The sequence below is a fragment of the Cherax quadricarinatus genome, chromosome 3 (genome assembly GCF_038502225.1).
Source record: "Cherax quadricarinatus isolate ZL_2023a chromosome 3, ASM3850222v1, whole genome shotgun sequence".
NCBI lineage: Eukaryota > Metazoa > Arthropoda > Malacostraca > Decapoda > Parastacidae > Cherax > Cherax quadricarinatus.
In genome coordinates, this window is record NC_091294.1 from 26977070 (window position 1) to 26998371 (window position 21302).

The following is a 21302-nucleotide window of genomic DNA, read 5'->3' on the forward strand; positions in this document are numbered from 1 at the left end:
CAGGGTCAGCCCCAAACCCTTCAAAATCCCTCTCTTGTACATATTCTGGCCACAATTTTCTCCAAGCAGAGTTCAAAGTCCTGCAAGTCATTTCCTCCCAAGCCTTACCTAGAAGGTTTATGCAACTGAGGATACTGAAGTTATCTTTCCAGAACTCTCTTAGGGTTAATTCAGTGTCTGAGGTCACTTCACAGCACTTTTGAAACACTGCTTTGGTGTACAGTTTTTTGAAATTAGAAATGACCTGCTGGTCCATGGGCTGGAGGAAAGAAGTGGTATTAGGAGGCAAAAACTTCACTTTGATGAAGCTAAACTCCCCCACAATTTTCTTTTGCAAGTCGTGAGGATGAGCAGGAGCACTGTCCATTACCAGGAGGCACTTGAATGACAATTTATTTTCCAGGAGGTATTTTTGCAGTGGGGCCAAACATGTCATAAAACCAGTCAAGGAAGATGTCCCTAGTGACCCATGCCTTACTGTTTGCTTTCCACATCACACAAATTAGTCTTGACAACACTTTTTCTTGAACACTCTGGGAGTTTCAGAGTGATACACCAGTAAAGGCTTTACTTTGCAATCACCACTAGCATTACTACACAACATGAAAGTTAGCCTGTCTTTGATAGGCTCGTGTCCTGGGAGTGCCTTTTCCTCCTGAATAATGTAGGTCCTGTTTGGCATTTTCTTCCAAAACAGGTCTGTTTAGTCACAATTGAACACTTGTTGGGGTTTTAATTTTTCAGTCTTTATATAGTCCTTGAACTCCTGTACATACTTTTCAGCCGCTTTTTTGTCAGAACTTGCAGCCTCTCCATGCCTTTCAACACTGAGTATGCCACCATGATTCTTAAATCTCTCAAACCAACCTTTGCTGGCCTTAAATTCACTAACATCAGCACTAGTTTCAGGAATTTTCTTAATTAAATCATCATGCAACTGCCTTGCCTTTTCACATATTACTGACTGAGAAACACTATCTCCTGATAATTGTTTCTCGTTTATCCATGCCAACAACAATCTCTCCACATCTTCGAGTATCAGCAATCTCTGTTTTGTAAGCATACTTGCACCTTTCACAACAACAGCTTCTTTGATTGCATTTTTCTTGGCCCCAGATAGTAGTGATGGTTGAATGGGGTTTGTTATATAACCTGGCCAACTCTGAGACACGCACTCCACTTTCGTACTTTGCGATTACAGGTACCATCCGACTTACGACCGAGTTCGGTTCCGACAAACCGGTCGTAAGTCGAAATGGATGATGAACTGAATATCAACATCACATTTTTGTAATGACTTTTATTGTTTTATTTTGGTATTTCATTTTTTACTTTACTTTTTATGCTGTTAGTACTGTATTTTATACTGTAAGATTTAGGATAAACACTGTGTACAACACGAACAGCTGTTTATTTCCCAGAAATTTGGCATAGAAAACACGGTCATCAGTCGAATGGTCGTGTGTCGAGCAGGTCCTAAGTCGGATGGTAGGTTTATCTCTTTAATTCAATAGTATTTCTCACCCTTTAAACCACAGGATTGGCACTAGAAGCTTTCTTTGGGCCCATGGTGGCTTATTTAGCAATTACAAGCACTGAAAACACTGGAATAGTACAAATTGTATCGCAGGTACGCGTGGAATCGTCTGGGCTGGCTTGTAAACAATGGCACACTAGCTGAAGGCAGGGCAACTCAAGCGCTCAGGCCAGGCTGTCAGGCGGACACGTTCGGGACGAATGCCCTTAACCGAGTTCCTGGGCGTCAGCTGAGCCAATATTTTGACGCCAAAACGCGACGCTATCCGATTTTGGTGTCTGCCGATGTTGCTGGTACCCGAGGGCCCACTGTATGATTATTATTAATCTTTCTTCTTTCAACACACCGGCCGTATCCCACAGAGGCGGGGTGGCCCAAAAGGAAAAACTAAAGTTTCTCCTTTTACATTCAGTAATATATACAGGAGAAGGGGGTTACTAGCCCCTTGCCCCTGGCATTTTAGTCGCCTCTTACAACACGCATGGCTTACGGAGGAAGAATTCTGATCCACTTCCCCATGGAGATAAGAGGAAATAAACAAGAACTAGAAAGAAAATAGCAGAAAACCCAGAGGGGTGTGTGTATATATATGCTTGTACATGTATGTGTAGTGTGACCTAAGTGTAAGTAGAAGTAGCAAGACGTACCTGAAATCTTGCATGTTTATGAGACAGAAAAAAAGGACACCAGCAATCCTACCATCATGTAAAAAAATTACAGGCTTTCGTTTTACACTCACTTGGCAGAACGGTAGTACCCCTCTGGGTGGTTGCTGTCTACCAACCTACTACCTACGAGTATTATTATTATTATTATTACGTGGAAAAGAATCTTTCCTCCGTAAGCCATGCGTGTCGTATGAGGCGACTAAAATGCCGGGAGCAATGGGCTAGTAACCCCTTCTCCTGTATACAATTACTAAAAAAGAGAAGAAGAAAAACTTTATAAAACTGGGTTGCTTAAATGTGCGTGGATGTAGTGCGGATGACAAGAAACAGATGATTGCTGATGTTATGAATGAAAAGAAGTTGGATGTCCTGGCCCTAAGCGAAACAAAGCTGAAGGGGGTAGGAGAGTTTCAGTGGGGGGAAATAAATGGGATTAAATCTGGAGTATCTGAGAGAGTTAGAGCAAAGGAAGGGGTAGCAGTAATGTTAAATGATCAGTTATGGAAGGAGAAAAGAGAATATGAATGTGTAAATTCAAGAATTATGTGGATTAAAGTAAAGGTTGGATGCGAGAAGTGGGTCATAATAAGCGTGTATGCACCTGGAGAAGAGAGGAATGCAGAGGAGAGAGAGAGATTTTGGGAGATGTTAAGTGAATGTATAGGAGCCTTTGAACCAAGTGAGAGAGTAATTGTGGTAGGGGACTTGAATGCTAAAGTAGGAGAAACTTTTAGAGAGGGTGTGGTAGGTAAGTTTGGGGTGCCAGGTGTAAATGATAATGGGAGCCCTTTGATTGAACTTTGTATAGAAAGGGGTTTAGTTATAGGTAATACATATTTTAAGAAAAAGAGGATAAATAAGTATACACGATATGACAGTAGTTTGTTGGATTATGTATTGGTAGATAAAAGACTGTTGAGTAGACTTCAGGATGTACATGTTTATAGAGGGGCCACAGATATATCAGATCACTTTCTAGTTGTAGCTACACTGAGAGTAAAAGGTAGATGGGATACAAGGAGAATAGAAGCATCAGGGAAGAGAGAGGTGAAGGTTTATAAACTAAAAGAGGAGGCAGTTAGGGTAAGATATAAACAGCTATTGGAGGATAGATGGGCTAATGAGAGCATAGGCAATGGGGTCGAAGAGGTATGGAGTAGGTTTAAAAATGTAGTGTTAGAGTGTTCAGCAGAAGTTTGTGGTTACAGGAAAGTGGGTGCAGGAGGGAAGAGGAGCGATTGGTGGAATGATGATGTAAAGAGAGTAGTAAGGGAGAAAAAGTTAGCATATGAGAAGTTTTTACAAAGTAGAAGTGATGCAAGGAGGGAAGAGTATATGGAGAAAAAGAGAGAAGTTAAGAGAGTGGTGAAGCAATGTAAAAAGAGAGCAAATGAGAGAGTGGGTGAGATGTTATCAACAAATTTTGTTGAAAATAAGAAAAAGTTTTGGAGTGAGATTAACAAGTTAAGAAAGCCTAGAGAACAAATGGATTTGTCAGTTAAAAATAGGAGAGGAGAGTTATTAAATGGAGAGTTAGAGGTACTGGGAAGATGGAAGGAATATTTTGAGGAATTGTTAAATGTTGATGAAGATAGGGAAGCTGTGATTTCGTGTATAGGGCAAGGAGGAATAACATCTTGTAGGAGTGAGGAAGAGCCAGTTGTGAGTGTGGGGGAAGTTCGTGAGGCAGTAGGTAAAATGAAAGGGGGTAAGGCAGCCGGGATTGATGGGATAAAGATAGAAATGTTAAAAGCAGGTGGGGATATAGTTTTGGAGTGGTTGGTGCAATTATTTAATAAATGTATGGAAGAGGGTAAGGTACCTAGGGATTGCCAGAGAGCATGCATAGTTCCTTTGTATAAAGGCAAAGGGGATAAAAGAGAGTGCAAAAATTATAGGGGGATAAGTCTGTTGAGTGTACCTGGTAAAGTGTATGGTAGAGTTATAATTGAAAGAATTAAGAGTAAGACGGAGAATAGGATAGCAGATGAACAAGGAGGCTTTAGGAAAGGTAGGGGGTGTGTGGACCAGGTGTTTACAGTGAAACATATAAGTGAACAGTATTTAGATAAGGCTAAAGAGGTCTTTGTGGCATTTATGGATTTGGAAAAGGCGTATGACAGGGTGGATAGGGGGGCAATGTGGCAGATGTTGCAAGTGTATGGTGTAGGAGGTAGGTTACTGAAAGCAGTGAAGAGTTTTTACGAGGATAGTGAGGCTCAAGTTAGAGTATGTAGGAAAGAGGGAAATTTTTTCCCAGTAAAAGTAGGCCTTAGACAAGGATGTGTGATGTCACCGTGGTTGTTTAATATATTTATAGATGGGGTTGTAAGAGAAGTAAATGCGAGGGTCTTGGCAAGAGGCGTGGAGTTAAAAGATAAAGAATCACACACAAAGTGGGAGTTGTCACAGCTGCTCTTTGCTGATGACACTGCTCTTGGGAGATTCTGAAGAGAAGTTGCAGAGATTGGTGGATGAATTTGGTAGGGTGTGCAAAAGAAGAAAATTAAAGGTGAATACAGGAAAGAGTAAGGTTATGAGGATAACAAAAAGATTAGGTGATGAAAGATTGAATATCAGATTGGAGGGAGAGAGTATGGAGGAGGTGAACGTATTCAGATATTTGGGAGTGGACGTGTCAGCGGATGGGTCTATGAAAGATGAGGTGAATCATAGAATTGATGAGGGAAAAAGAGTGAGTGGTGCACTTAGGAGTCTGTGGAGACAAAGAACTTTGTCCTTGGAGGCAAAGAGGGGAATGTATGAGAGTATAGTTTTACCAAAGCTCTTATATGGGTGTGAAGCGTGGGTGATGAATGTTGCAGCGAGGAGAAGGCTGGAGGCAGTGGAGATGTCATGTCTGAGGGCAATGTGTGGTGTGAATATAATGCAGAGAATTCGTAGTTTGGAAGTTAGGAGGAGGTGCGGGATTACCAAAACTGTTGTCCAGAGGGCTGAGGAAGGGTTGTTGAGGTGGTTCGGACATGTAGAGAGAATGGAGCGAAACAGAATGACTTCAAGAGTGTATCAGTCTGTAGTGGAAGGAAGGCGGGGTAGGGGTCGGCCTAGGAAGGGTTGGAGGGAGGGGGTAAAGGAGGTTTTGTGTGCGAGGGGCTTGGACTTCCAGCAGGCATGCGTGAGCGTGTTTGATAGGAGTGAATGGAGACAAATGGTTTTTAATACTTGACGTGCTGTTGGAGTGTGAGCAAAGTAACATTTATGAAGGGATTCAGGGAAACCGGCAGGCCGGACTTGAGTCCTGGAGATGGGAAGTACAGTGCCTGCACTCTGAAGGAGGGGTGTTAATGTTGCAGTTTAAAAACTGTAGTGTAAAGCACACTTCTGGCAAGACAGTGATGGAGTGAATGATGGTGAAAGTTTTTCTTTTTCGGGCCACCCTGCCTTGGTGGGAATCGGCCGGTGTGATAATAAAAAAAAAAAAAAAATTACGTATATACTCCCACATATCCAAAACATTGCTGGGACCTATAAATATTACGTAGAATATTTCTGGACAACAGTATGCGACTATGGTAGGTAAAAATGTTCACCTGTCAATGTTTGTGCGGTTACTGTGTAGCATACAACGAGTGAATATATAAACATGCCTTTTGTTGGTCTCACAGGCCATAGAAGTTACTTGAAAAAAATAAAATATTAAAAAATACAAGAGGACAATGTGTGGTGTGAATATAATGTAGAGAATTCGTAGTTCGGAAATTAGGAGAAGGCTGAGGAGGGGCTGTTGAGGTGTTCGGACATGTGGAGAATGGAACAGAATGACTTCGAATGTGTATAAATCTGTAGTGGAGGGAAGGCGGGGTAGGGGTCGGCCTAGGAAGGGTTGGAGGGAGGGGGTTAAGGAGGTTTTGTGAGCGAGGGGCTTGGACTTCCAGCAAGCGTACATGAGTGTATTTGATAGGAGTGTATGGAGACAAATGGTTTTTATTACATGACGTGCTGTTGGAGTGTGAGCAAAGTAACATTTACGAAGGGATTCAGGGAAACTGACAGGCCGGACTTGAGTCCTGGAGATGGGAAGTATGTACAGTGTCTACACTCTGAAGGAGGTGTGTTAATATTGCAGTTTTATAACTGTAGTGTAAAGCACCCCTCAGGCAAGACAGTGATGGAGTGAATGATGATGAAAGTTTTTCTTTTTTCAGGCCACCCTGCCTTGGTGGGAATTGGCCAATGTGTTTAAAAAAAAAATAAATAAATAAATATAACATTACTGGGTGACCAGCAGTCCCTGATATTACAGTAAGCAGTTCACTTTGTCAACTTCACACCTCTATCTCGGTAAGAACCAATTGCAATTTTTTTTTTTTTTTGTCTATAACACTTAGAAAATTATTCTTAAGATTTTGGCAAGAAATTTTTTTTTTTTTCTAATATTTTTTGACCCTGAGTGGGGGTTCAGGATCGAAGGTCTCGACCCTCAAAAGGTTTCAGTGGGGGGAAATAAATGGGATTAAATCTGGAGTATCTGAGAGAGTTAGAGCAAAGGAAGGGGTAGCAGTAATGTTAAATGATCAGTTATGGAAGGAGAAAAGAGAATATGAATGTGTAAATTCAAGAATTATGTGGATTAAAGTAAAGGTTGAATGCGAGAAGTGGGTCATAATAAGCGTGTATGCACCTGGAGAAGAGAGGAATGCAGAGGAGAGAGAGAGATTTTGGGAGATGTTAAGTGAATGTATAGGAGCCTTTGAACCAAGTGAGAGAGTAATTGTGGTAGGGGACCTGAATGCTAAAGTAGGAGAAACTTTTAGAGAGGGTGTGGTAGGTAAGTTTGGGGTGCCAGGTGTAAATGATAATGGGAGCCCTTTGATTGAACTTTGTATAGAAAGGGGTTTAGTTATAGGTAATACATATTTTAAGAAAAAGAGGATAAATAAGTATACAAGATATGATGTAGGGCGAAATGACAGTAGTTTGTTGGATTATGTATTGGTAGATAAAAGACTGTTGAGTAGACTTCAGGATGTACATGTTTATAGAGGGGCCACAGATATATCAGATCACTTTCTAGTTGTAGCTACACAGAGTAAAAGGTAGATGGGATACAAGGAGAATAGAAGCATCAGGGAAGAGAGAGGTGAAGGTTTATAAACTAAAAGAGGAGGCAGTTAGGGTAAGATATAAACAGCTATTGGAGGATAGATGGGCTAATGAGAGCATAGGCAATGGGGTCGAAGAGGTATGGGGTAGGTTTAAAAATGTAGTGTAAGAGTGTTCAGCAGAAGTTTGTGGTTACAGGAAAGTGGGTGCGGGAGGGAAGAGGAGCGATTGGTGGAATGATGATGTAAAGAGAGTAGTAAGGGAGAAAAAGTTAGCATATGAGAAGTTTTTACAAAGTAGAAGTGATGCAAGGAGGGAAGAGTATATGGAGAAAAAGAGAGAGGTTAAGAGAGTGGTGAAGCAATGTAAAAAGAGAGCAAATGAGAGAGTGGGTGAGATGTTATCAACAAATTTTGTTGAAAATAAGAAAAAGTTTTGGAGTGAGATTAACAAGTTAAGGAAGCCTAGAGAACAAATGGATTTGTCAGTTAAAAATAGGAGAGGAGAGTTATTAAATGGAGAGTTAGAGGTATTGGGAAGATGGAGGGAATATTTTGAGGAATTGTTAAATGTTGATGAAGATAGGGAAGCTGTGATTTCGTGTATAGGGCAAGGAGGAATAACATCTTGTAGGAGTGAGGAAGAGCCAGTTGTGAGTGTGGGGGAAGTTCGTGAGGCAGTAGGTAAAATGAAAGGGGGTAAGGCAGCCGGGATTGATGGGATAAAGATAGAAATGTTAAAAGCAGGTGGGGATAAAGTTTTGGAGTGGTTGGTGCAATTATTTAATAAATGTATGGAAGAGGGTAAGGTACCTAGGGATTGGCAGAGAGCATGCATAGTTCCTTTGTATAAAGGCAAAGGGGATAAAAGAGAGTGCAAAAATTATAGGGGGATAAGTCTGCTGAGTATACCTGGTAAAGTGTATGGTAGAGTTATTATTGAAAGAATTAAGAGTAAGACGGAGAATAGGATAGCAGATGAACAAGGAGGCTTTAGGAAAGGTAGGGGGTGTGTGGACCAGGTGTTTACAGTGAAACATATAAGTGAACAGTATTTAGATAAGGCTAAAGAGGTCTTTGTGGCATTTATGGATTTGGAAAAGGCGTATGACAGGGTGGATAGGGGGGCAATGTGGCAGATGTTGCAAGTGTATGGTGTAGGAGGTAGGTAACTGAAAGCAGTGAAGAGTTTTTACGAGGATAGTGAGGCTCAAGTTAGAGTATGTAGGAAAGAGGGAAATTATTTCCCAGTAAAAGTAGGCCTTAGACAAGGATGTGTGATGTCACCGTGGTTGTTTAATATATTTATAGATGGGGTTGTAAGAGAAGTAAATGCGAGGGTCTTGACAAGAGGCGTGGAGTTAAAAGATAAAGAATCACACACAAAGTGGGAGTTGTCACAGCTGCTCTTTGCTGATGACACTGTGCTCTTGGGAGATTCTGAAGAGAAGTTGCAGAGATTGGTGGATGAATTTGGTAGGGTGTGCAAAAGAAGAAAATTAAAGGTGAATACAGGAAAGAGTAAGGTTATGAGGATAACAAAAAGATTAGGTGATGAAAGATTGAATATCAGATTGGAGGGAGAGAGTATGGAGGAGGTGAATGTATTCAGATATTTGGGAGTGGACGTGTCAGCGGATGGGTCTATGAAAGATGAGGTGAATCATAGAATTGATGAGGGAAAAAGAGTGAGTGGTGCACTTAGGAGTCTGTGGAGACAAAGAAGTTTGTCCTTGGAGGCAAAGAGGGGAATGTATGAGAGTATAGTTTTACCAACGCTCTTATATGGGTGTGAAGCGTGGGTGATGAATGTTGCAGCGAGGAGAAGGCTGGAGGCAGTGGAGATGTCATGTCTGAGGGCAATGTGTGGTGTGAATATAATGCAGAGAATTCGTAGTTTGGAAGTTAGGAGGAGGTGCGGGATTACCAAAACTGTTGTCCAGAGGGCTGAGGAAGGGTTGTTGAGGTGGTTCAGACATGTAGAGAGAATGGAGCGAAACAGAATGACTTCAAGAGTGTATCAGTCTGTAGTGGAAGGAAGGCGGGGTAGGGGTCGGCCTAGGAAAGGTTGGAGAGAGGGGGTAAAGGAGGTTTTGTGTGCGAGGGGCTTGGACTTCCAGCAGGTATGCATGAGCGTGTTTGATAGGAGTGAATGGAGACAAATGGTTTTTAATACTTGATGTGCTGTTGGAGTGTGAGCAAAGTAACATTTATGAAGGGGTTCAGGGAAACCGGCAGGCCGGACTTGAGTCCTGGAGATGGGAAGTACAGTGCCTGCACTCTGAAGGAGGGGTGTTAATGTTGCAGTTTAAAAACTGTAGTGTAAAGCACCCTTCTGGCAAGACAGTGATGGAGTGAATGATGGTGAAAGTTTTTCTTTTTCGGGTCACCCTGCCTTGGTGGGAATCGGCCAGTGTGATAATAAATAATAATAACATTTCCTTCCTTGAGTTGCCTTGCCTTGCTGGGGAACACCAACATTGGAACACCAACACCACAACCACAGAAAGAAGGAAAAAAGTAAAATCTCTCATTAGAAGATTTTTGCCAATTTCAAACAAAAAAAGTTGGCCAGACAAACATTGAAAGTATCAGTACTCCACAAATTTCAGATTTCATCCACAATGATAGTGTTTGGTTGCCTTCTAAAATATCGAAGTCCAATGATTGACATTTGTTCGTTACTGGCCAGAGCAGCCACATCCAGGACCTGTGTTTTCATCGTTCCCTTAGCCAAAGGCCACCCATGCCAAATTGTTTGTGCTCGCTCACACATACACTAGTCTTTCAGTCTAATTTTTCCTGAATTTACAGTATTTTGTGTGACTTTATTAGCATATTAAGTAAAGTGTAATTAAAAATGGTGGTGCCAAAAAGAAATGTGTAGTTCTCAGTGTTACCCTTAAACTGCCATACACGATCAACGTGCAAGTATATACTGCCACACACACACACAGATCAACATTTAAATCCTAGCTCCCTTAAAATGGCCACCATCGGGAATGTTGCACCTACATGGGATAAAGGAGGCCTGCGTAGCTGGTGTGCACAACAAAAAATTCCTCAGCCACACCGGGTATCGTGTTTCAAAGTACCATACCAACATGTCTCGTCTTTGACATCCCTTCACTCCATGGACCACTGGCCATTTGCTATTTGCCCAGGCTGGTTCTAGTACTGAACACAGAGATGAGGATGGAGTTGTATGAACATGAACACAGTAATGCTACCACTACAGATGCCCCATCAAACAAAGAAAATCCTGATGAGCTTTGAAGGATTACATAACACAACTTCCTTCCACTGAGAAGAAATATGCCCAGAAGATGTGTTATGCATGCTCTACCACCACAAGAAAATCAAGAAAATGCTTTGAGGATTTTCATGTACCCAAGCAACTGTAATTGGCAAAGTGAACAGTGAGCGTATAGTGTGTGTGTGTAAAGGGAATGTATACCATGTGTAGTGCATATAATATATGATTAAAGTATAAACAAAAAAATAAAAAAAGGCACCAAGTGAACAATTTCAGTAAAATTTTTGTTCAAGTAAGAAATAATTGGTTGTTGAACAAATTGAAAAAAAACAAGGCCAAACATGCCAACAGTATGCAACAGCAAGCATGCTGGATGCAAATGTTACCATATAAGGGTCACTTCCAGAAACTTCGAACTATTTCCTGGTATATTTTAACACAATTTTCAATTTTATTTAAAAAAAGTAAAATCGAGGCAGACTTTTTAGTAAAAAAAAAAAAAAATATTTTGGCACTACAATACAATTTCATTTTACCCCTATTGGCAACTTATGGGTTAAACAGAAAATTGAACTAATAAAGAAGGCTGAGTCTGGCATCTCAGTAGCATGGGTATGTGAATGTGTTAAGAAAGTGTCTGATATCCTTAGAAGCAAGGACAAACCTACAGACTATGTTTCTAAGTTTAGTGTAGATCCAAGTGGAGTTTTACAGTTCCTCTCACTCAGATTAAAAGTTATTCTGAGTTGTACTATTAATTGTGGCAATTTACACCTGATCTCTCCACCACAAAAAAAGGCAGGTCAGGTTATTGTAAATTATGTACAGTACTATCAAATTACTGTATTGTAGTACTATGGGTTACAATACTCATTCTTACATTCTTAGTGTTCCATTGTCTTCTGCCTCAGGAGAAGACAACTGGATGATCATAAAAAAAAATTTCATAATTCCGAAGTTTCGGACAATCAGCAATATCGCACATCCCCTCCCCAATAATCTGCTAAAGAGAAGGTTCACTGTAATAGCAATGTTCAACCCACCACAAGTAACTTTAATCAGCTCACACTTCTTACATCTTATGGCAAGGAAATGCTATACTGGGAATAAATATGCAAGCAGAAGAATATGGTATGTCATCTAACCTATACCAGTGGTATTAATGACAAACTAAAAAAGTCATACAGCATTATACCAGAAACATCTAGAATTTGCCACTCTTTACCCAATAAAGCCGCTTTCCCAATAAATACTTTCCTAACTCTACCAGAGACTGATGGGAATTTTCACAGAAAAACCTGTCACTGCAAAAGCTGATAAATATCCAGGAACACTTTACAATATTAATAAAAAATTTTGCCCAATACAAAGAGAACAGAGCAAACCTTAATTCTCTTCCTTGCTCACTGAGGATCTCACGGACAACACGAGAAAAGGGCAATTTGGGCACCAAGAGCTCTGTTCTCTTCTGATAATGGCGAATTTCCTGCAAGGCAACTGTTCCAGGTCGGAATCTGTGCTTTCTCTTCTTTTCATCTGGGCTCTTTGAGCTTTTACCCTGAAAATTAAATTACAAATCAATCATTGTCAACGCATACTTTCTCTAAATGAGTATTCTAAGGTCTCATGTCATGCAACATAAATGCTAGAACATTATAAATGATATGACACTCTTGGTATCACCATATAAAATTGTAAATATTATGAATGCAGGAATTACAGTGGAGGGAAGGCAGGGCAGAAGTTATCCTAGGAAAAGATAGAGGGAGGGAGGGAGGGAGGAGGTAAAAAAAAAAAAATGTATGCAAGGGGCTTGGTCATCCAGCAGGGTGTGTGTGTGTGTGTGTGTGTGTGTGTGTGTGTGTGTGTGTGTGTGTGTGTGTGTGTGTGTGTGTGTGTGTGTGTGTGTGTGTGTGTGTGTGTGTGTACTCACCTATTTGTGGTTGCAGGGGTCGAGTCTTAGCTCCTGGCCCCGCCTCTTCACAGGTTGCTACTGGGCCCTCTCTCTTCCCGCTCCATAAGCTTTATCAAACCTAGTCTTAAAACTGTATGGTTCCTGCCTCCACTACGTCATTTTCTAGGCTATTCCACTGCCTTACAACTCTATGACTGAAGAAATACTTCCTAATATCTCTCTGACTCATTTGTGTCTTCAACTTCCAATTGTTGCCTTTTGTTTCTGTGTCCCCTCCCTGGAACATCCTGTCTTTGTCCACCTTGTCTATTCCACACAGTATTTTATATGTCGGTATCATGTCTCCCCTGACCCTCCTGTCCTCCAGTGTCGTCAGGCCGATTTCCCTTAATCTTTCTTCATAGGACATTCCCCTTAGCTCTGGAACTAACCTTGTCGCAAACCTTTGTACTTTCTCTAGTTTCTTGACGTGCTTTATCAAGCGCGGGTTCCAAACAGGTGCTGCATACTCCAGTATGGGCCTGACATACACGGTGTACAGTGTCTTGAACGATTCCTTACTAAGGTATCGGAATGCTGTTCTCAGGTTTGCCAGGCGCCCATATGCTGCAGCAGTTATCTGATTGATGTGTGCTTCCGGAGACATGTTCAGTGTTATACTCACCCCAAGATCTTTCTCCTTGAGTGAGGTTTGCAGTCTTTGGCCACCTAGCCTATACTCTGTCTGTGGTCTTCTGTGCCCTTCCCCTATCTTCATGACTTTGCATTTGGCAGGATTAAATTCGAGAAGCCATTTGCTGGACCAGGTATCCAGTCTGTCCAGGTCTCTTTGAAGTCCTGCCTGGTCCTCATCAGATTTAATTCTCCTCATTAACTTCACATCATCTGCAAACAGGGACACTTCTGAGTCTAACCCTTCCATCATGTCGTTCACATATACCAAAAATAGCACTGGTCCTAGGACCAACCCCTGTGGGACCCCGCTCGTCACAGGTGCCCACTGTGATACATCATTACGTACCATGACTCGTTGTTGCCTCCCTGTCAGGTATTCTCTGATCCATTGCAGTGCCCTTCCTGTTATATGCGCCTGATGCTCTAGCTTCTGCACTAATCTCTTGTAAGGAACTGTGTCAAAGGCCTTCTTGCAGTCCAAGAAGATGCAATCAACCCACCCCTCTCTCTCGTGTCTTACTTCTGTTATTTTATCATAAAACTCCAGAAGGTTTGTGACACAGGATTTGCCTTCCATGAATCCGTGCTGGTTGGCATTTATACTCTTGTTCCGTTCCAGGTGCTCCACCACTCTCCTCCTGATAATCTTCTCCATAACTTTGCATACTATACACGTCAATGACACAGGTCTATAGTTTAGTGCCTCTTTTCTGTCTCCTTTTTTAAAAATGGGAACTACATTTGCCGTCTTCCATACCTCAGGTAGTTGCCCAGTTTCCAGGGACGTGTTGAAGATTGTGGTAAGTGGCACACACAACATATCTGCTCCCTCTCTAAGGACCCACGGGGAGATGTTGTCCGGTCCTATTGCCTTTGAGGTATCGATGTCCCTTAGCAGTTTCTTCACCTCCTCCTCATCTGTATGTATGTCGTCCAACACTTGTTGGTGTATTCCTTGCTGGTGTCCCCATCTGATCTGTCCCCCCAGAGTCCTTCCTGTCTCTACTGTAAATACTTCCTTAAATCTCGTGTTGACCTCCTCACATACCTCTTGATCGTTTCTTGTGAGTTCTCCACCTTCTTTCCTCAGCCTTATCACCTGGTCCTTGACTGTTGTCCTCCTCCTAATGTGGCTATACAGCAGTTTCGGGTCAGATTTGACTTTCGATGCTATGTCGTTTTCATACTGTTGCTGGGCCTCCCTCCTTATCTGTGCATACTCGTTTCTGGCTCTTCTACTGATCTCCTTGTTTTCCTGGGTCCTATGCCTCCTGTACCTTCTCCATTCTCTGTTGCACTTAGTTTTTTGCCTCCCTACACCTTCGGGTAAACCAAGGACTCGTTTGGTCTTCCTATTATTTCTGTTTCCCTTGGGAACAAACCTTTCCTCTGCCTCCTTGCACTTTGTTGCCACGTATTCCATCATCTCGTTTACTAATTTTCCTACCATTTCTCTGTCCCACTGAACCTCCTGCAGGAAGTTTCTCATACCTGTGTAGTCCCCCCTTTTATAGTTTGGCCTGTCCCCTTCAGTTCCTGTTACCTTCTCCACTTGTAACTCTACTATATAATCAAAACTCAGAACCACGTGATCGCTAGCTCCAAGGGGCCTCTCGTAAGTGATGTCCTCAATGTCCGAACTGCTCAGTGTGAACACAAGATCCAGTCTTGCTGGCTCATCCTCCCCTCTCTCTCTGGTTGTGTCCCTGACATGTTGATGCATGAGGTTTTCAAGTACCACATCCATCATCTTGGCTCTCCATGTTTTGGGACCCCCATGTGGCTCCAGGTTTTCCCAGTCAATCTCCCTGTGGTTGAAATCGCCCATTACCAGTAACTTTGCTCTGCTCGAGTGAGCTCTTCTTGCCACCTCAGCCAGTGTGTCCACCATCACCCTGTTGTTTTCTTCGTACTCCTCTCTTGGCCTCCTGCAGTTCTGTGGTGGGTTATACATCACTCCAATGACTACTTTATGTTCTCCGGACTGAATTGTACCTACAATGTAGTCTCTTTCTCCAATCATGTCCATGCCTTCCATTTCCTCAAATCCCCATCGGTGTTTTATGAGCAGTGCAACCCCTCCTCCCCCCCTATTCCTTCTATCTTTCCTCAGGATCTGATATCCTGTTGGGAAGATTGTGTCTGTTATTGTCTCAGCAAGTTTTGTTTCTGTGACTGCTATGATGTCTGGGGATTCTTCACTGATTCTTTCATTCCACTCCTCATGTTTATTCGTTATTCCATCCGCGTTTGTGTACCAAACTTTCAGTTTCTTTTCTATCATTGTGGTCATGCAAGAATATTGGGGTTGGGGGAGCGAGAGCCTTGGTGGGGGCCTATATGGGGCTGTGATGTAGGTGGGGTTTGTGATGATGGGGGTGGGGTCAGAATGCCCATAAGGGACAGCTGTTGGGGTGAGGTTTGTGATATGGGGGTTGGTGGCAGAGGGAACAGTGAATAATACTTTTTGTAACTCCACACCTCCTAATTTCCACACTATGAATTCTTTGCACAATATTTACACCACACATTGCTCTTAGACACGACATGTCTACTGCCTCCAGCATCCTCCTCGCTGTAGCATTCACAACCCATGCTTCACACCCACGTAAGTGTTGGTACCACTACACTCTCATACATTCTCTTCTTTGCCTCCATGGATAACATCTTTTTTTGTCACCACAAACACCTCGATGCACCACTCCCCTCTCGTACATACCCTAACTTGAGGCTCACTATCCTCATAAAAACTCTTTACAGCATTTATTAACTTACTACCTATTCCATACACTTTTAACATCTGCTTCATCTAAATACTGTTCACTTATATGCTTCAATGTAAACACTATCTACGCATCCCCTACTCATTCTAAAGCCTTCTAGTTCATCTGCAATCCTGCTCTGTCTTACCTCTAATAGGCTTTACCTGGTACACTCAAGAAACTTATTCTCCTATGTTTTTTACAGTCTCTCTTGTTCTCCTTTCCCCTTATACAGTACAGTAGGCCCCTGCTTTACAGCGTTTTGTTTTACCTGGAGTTTACCTGGAGAGAGTTCCAGGGGTCAACGCCCCCACGGCCCAGTCTGTGACCAGGCCTCCTGGTGGATCAGAGCCTGATCAACCAGGCTGTTGCTGCTGGCTGCACGCAAACCAACGTACGAGCCACAGCCCGGCTGGTCAGGAACCGACTTTAGGTGCTTGTCCAGTGCCAGCTTGAAGACTGCCAGGGGTCTGTTGGTAATCCCCCTTACGTAAGCTGGGAGGCAGTTGAACAGTCTCGGGCCCCTGACACATATTGTATGGTCTCTTAACGTGCTAGTGACACCCCTGCTTTTCATTGGAGGGATGTTGCATCGTCTGCCAAGTCTTTTGCTTTCGTAGCGAGTGATTTTCGTTTGCAAGTTCGGTACTAGTCCCTCTAGGATTTTCCAGGTGTATATTAATCATGTATCTCTCCCACCTGCGTTCCAGGGAATACAGGTTTAGGAACCTCAAGCGCTCCCAGTAATTGAGGTGTTTTATCTCTGTTATGCGCGCCGTGAAGGTTCTCTGTACATTTTCTAGGTCAGCAATTTCACCTGCCTTGAAAGGTGCTGTTAGTGTGCAGCAATATTCCAGCCTAGATAGAACAAGTGACCTGAAGAGTGTCATCATGGGCTTGGCCTCCCTAGTTTTGAAGGTTCTCATTATCCATCCTGTCATTTTTCTAGCAGATGCAATTGATACAATGTTATGGTCCTTGAAGGTGAGATCCTCCGACATGATCACTCCCAGGTCTTTGACGTTGGTGTTTCGCTCTATTTTGTGGCCAGAATTTGTTTTGTACTCTGATGAAGATTTAATTTCCTCGTGTTTACCATATCTGAGTAATTGAAATTTCTCATCGTTGAACTTCATATTGTTTTCTGCAGCCCACTGAAAGATTTGGTTGATGTCCGCCTGGAGCCTTGCAGTGTCTGCAATGGAAGACACTCGTGCAGATTCGGGTGTCATCTGCAAAGGAAGACACGGTGCTGTGGCTGACATCCTTGTCTATGTCGGATATGAGGATGAGGAACAAGATGGGAGCGAGTACTGTGCCTTGTGGAACAGAGCTTTTCACCGTAGCTGCCTCGGACTTTACTCTGTTGACGACTACTCTCTGTTCTGTTAGCGAGGAAATTATAGATCCATCGACCAACTTTTCCTGTTATTCCTTTAGCACGCATTTTGTGCGCTATTACGCCATGGTCACACTTGTCGAAGGCTTTTGCAAAGTCTGTATATATTACATCTGCATTCTTTTTGTCTTCTAGTGCATTTAGGACCTTGTCGTAGTGATCCAATAGTCGAGACAGACAGGAGCGACCTGTTCTAAACCCATGTTGCCCTGGGTTGTGTAACTGATGGGTTTCTAGATGGGTGGTGATCTTGCTTCTTAGGACCCTTTCAAAGATTTTTATGATATGGGATGTTTGTGCTATTGGTCTGTAGTTCTTTGCTGTTGCTTTACTGCCCCCTTTGTGGAGTGGGGCTATGTCTGTTGTTTTTAGTAACTGTGGGACGACCCCCATGTCCATGCTCCCTCTCCATAGGATGGAAAAGGCTCGTGATAGGGGCTTCTTGCAGTTCTTGATGAACACGGAGTTCCATGAGTCTGGCCCTGGGGCAGAGTGCATGGGCATGTCATTTATCGCCTGTTCGAAGTCATTTGGCGTCAGGATAACATCGGATAGGCTTGTGTTAATCAAATTTTGTGGCTCTCTCACAAAAAATTCATTTTGATCTTCGACTCTCAGTCTGGTTAGCGGCTTGCTAAAAACCGAGTCATACTGGGACTCGAGTAGCTCACTCATTTCCTTGCTGTCATCTGTGTAGGACCCATCTTGTTTAAGTAGGGGCCCAATACTGGACGTTGTTCTCGACTTTTTGATTTGGCATAGGAGAAGAAATACTTTGGGTTTCTTTCGATTTCATTTATGGCTTTTAGTTCTTACCGCGATTCCTGACTCCTATAAGATTCCTTTAGCTTAACTTCGATGCTTGCTATTTCTCTGACCAGTGTCTCCCTACGCATTTCAGATATATTGACCTCTTTTAGCCGCTCTGTTATTCTTTTCCATTGCCTGTAAAGGGAGCGCCTGTCTCTTTCTATTTTACATCTACTCCTCCTCCTTTTTCTTAGAGGAATAAGCCTTGTGCATACATCGAGTGCCACCAAGTTAATCTGTTCTAGGCATAAGTTGGGGTCTGTGTTGCTTAGTATATCTTCCCAGCTTATATCGGTTAGGACTTGGTTTACTTGGTCCCACTTTATGTTTTTGTTATTGAAGTTGAATTTGGTGAATGCTCCCTCGTGACTAGTCTCATTATGTCGGTCTGGGGCTCCACGCATACATGTCTGAACCTCAATTATGTTGTTATCTGAGTATATTGTTTTTGATATGGTGACATTTCTTATCAGATCATCATTGTTAGTGAAGATGAGGTCTAGTGTATTCTCCAGTCTAGTAGGCTCTATTATTTGCTGGTTTAAATTGAATTTTGTGCAGAGATTTAAAAGCTCGTGTGAGTGTGAGTTTTCATCAGAGCTGCCTCCTGGTGTTATTACTGCAACAATATTATTTGCTATATTCCTCCATTTTAGGTGCCTTAAGTTGAAATCCCCCAGGAGCAAGATGTTGGGTGCAGGAGCTGGAAGATTTTCCAGACAGTGGTCAATTTTTAACAGCTGTTCCTGGAATTGCTGGGATGTTGCATCTGGAGGCTTGTAGACTACCACAATGACTAGGTTTTGGTTCTCGACCTTTACTGCTAAAACTTCCACTAAATCATTTGAGGCATTAAGCAATTCTGTGCAAACAAGTGACTCTGCAATGTACAGGGCAACCCCCTCCCCCCCTTTTGCCTGTTCACTCTGTCACATCTGTATAGGTTGTAACCTGGGATCCATATTTCGTTGTCCAAGTGATCCTTTATGTGGGACTCAGTGAAAGCCGTGATCATTGCCTTTGCCTCTGCAAGCAGTCCACGGATGAAAGGTATTTTGTTGTTTGTTGCTGGTTTTAGACCCTGTATATTTGCAAAGAAGAATGTCATCGGACTGGTGGTATTGTTGATACTGGGGGGGGGATTTTTTTCCGGCATTAGTATCTGTATCTGTTGGTTTGGAGTGGAGGCCATCGACTGTGGTTCCACTCCAGGAATGACTGGATTTGGTGTACGATTTCTGCCATTTCCTGCCAGTTTTTTTTCCTTCCTGGCACTAAAAAACCTCTCCCTCTTGAGTGGCTGTGGCTACCCAGGTTTTCCCATGGCCTGGATGTTTTGTATCTTTTTGTCCCCTTTAGATGGTGTACCTGGCAATTTAAGTTATAGCACAGTCTTTCCTGTACTGAAGAGGTACACAGTTCAGGGTGAAAAAGCTTACAGGAAGGGAGTTTGCATTTTCCTATTGTCATATGGGCATGGCATTTTCTAGGGTGGTCATAGTTGCACGTCCCGTCTGTTTTTCCAGATTTCCCATGCCTGCAGATACCAAGTGCATAGTATGTGCACAGGCTTGGTTTCCATTTGCCTTGGATTTCTGTGACTGTATTCCCTGTTGGTGCATGTTTCCCTGTCTTATTCCTATCCTCCCTAGCACCAACAATGGAGCTCCCACCAGTTGTTTTTGGTAATATATCCTCACTATTGCTAGTGGAGTCCTCTTGTTTGCTATTTCCTGTGGTATTTCTAGTTTGCAATATTGGTTTTATCTTATCTTTGACTACACTTGTTTCCCTACTACGGCTCCTGTCCCCTATGAGGTCATTTATATGTATTCCTTCCTGCGTATAATTCCCGACTACCTGGACAAAATCTCCAGCTTCACCATTACTGTCTACCAGGACAGCACCTCCAGCTTCACCATTACTGTCTCCCAGGACAGCACTATCGGCCCCACATTTACTGACTACCAGGACATCACCTCCAGCCTTACAGTTTCTGAACACATGGCCAGTATCAAGGGCAGTACCATTCAGCCCAGACTTTTTATGTTCCCATCTGTTGTAGAAAGCTTCCAGGTTTTCTATGAAAGCAGCTTTGATGTTATCCTCTTTTAATACCCTTGTTTACCTGGAGTTTACCTGGAGAGAGTTCTGGGGGTCAACGCCCCCGCGGCCCGGTCTGTGACCAGGCCTCCTGGTGGATCAGAGCCTGATCAACCAGGCTGTTGCTGCTGGCTGCACGCAAACCAACGTACGAGCCACAGCCCGGCTGATCCGGAACTGACTTTAGGTGCTTGTCCAGTGCCAGCTTGAAGACTGCCAGGGGTCTGTTGGTAATCCCCCTCGTGTGTGCTGGGAGGCAGTTGAACAGTCTCGGGCCCCTGACACTTATTGTATGGTCTCTTAACGTGCTAGTGACACCCCTGCTTTTCATTGGGGGGATGGTGCATCGTCTGCCAAGTCTTCTGCTTTCGTAGCGAGTGATTTTCGTGTGCAAGTTCGGTACTAGTCCCTCTAGGATTTTCCAGGTGTATATAATCATGTATCTCTCCCTCCTGCGTTCCAGGGAATACAGGTTTAGGAACCTCAAGCGCTCCCAATAATTGAGGTGTTTTATCTCCGTTATGCGCGCCGTGAAAGTTCTCTGTACATTTTCTAGGTCGGCAATTTCACCTGCCTTGAAAGGTGCTGTTAGTGTGCAGCAATATTCCAGCCTAGATAGAACAAGTGACGTGATTTAATCCACAGATTTATCTCATTTGGGCATACCCAAAAACACTTCCCTGTTTTAATACTGCTTGTAGATAGTTCTTGGATATCTGCACAAGGGGAATGACACTAATTTCCACAAAAATGACAATTTATCCATGTGGAAGCCCGTTTGTTTGATTGGCCGCAGACTACACAGAGCTTCATAATGATTTGAATGGTTGATTTACTGTAATTCTACTAGCAACCTCTTGAATATTCTATTAATAACCTCCTTAAATGAAGCTCTAGCTATTTGTATTTCCATTTCTAACTGTACTTGTATATTGGACAGCTTACCGTGTACGTTCCTGATTTATATTTATTGTTTGTCTTTGATAAGGGCGCCTACAACCCCATCCGTTTACAGTCTGCTTTATTGTCCAACGAATCCGTTTGAAACCAGTCAAGGGTTCGGACCAGTTAAAGTTCGGACCAGTCAAGGGTTCGGACCAGTCGAGGGTTTGGA

At 42.8% G+C, this 21302-nt stretch overlaps 1 protein-coding gene and 1 long non-coding RNA gene across 2 annotated transcripts in view; one reads left to right on the top strand and one right to left on the bottom strand.

Annotated features, from left to right (window-relative positions):
- LOC138853561 (uncharacterized) overlaps positions 1 to 21302 on the top strand; it is a 184968-nt gene that overhangs the window by 58604 nt on the left and 105062 nt on the right. The window lies entirely within an intron of this gene.
- The window catches only part of LOC128706533 (histone H3), a 98980-nt gene that overhangs the window by 42142 nt on the left and 35536 nt on the right, over positions 1 to 21302 (bottom strand). Inside the window, exon 3 of the mRNA XM_053801445.2 lies at positions 11910 to 12082. Within this exon, the coding sequence (XP_053657420.2) occupies positions 11910 to 12082 (173 nt within the window). The remainder of the gene's footprint in view (positions 1 to 11909; positions 12083 to 21302) is intronic.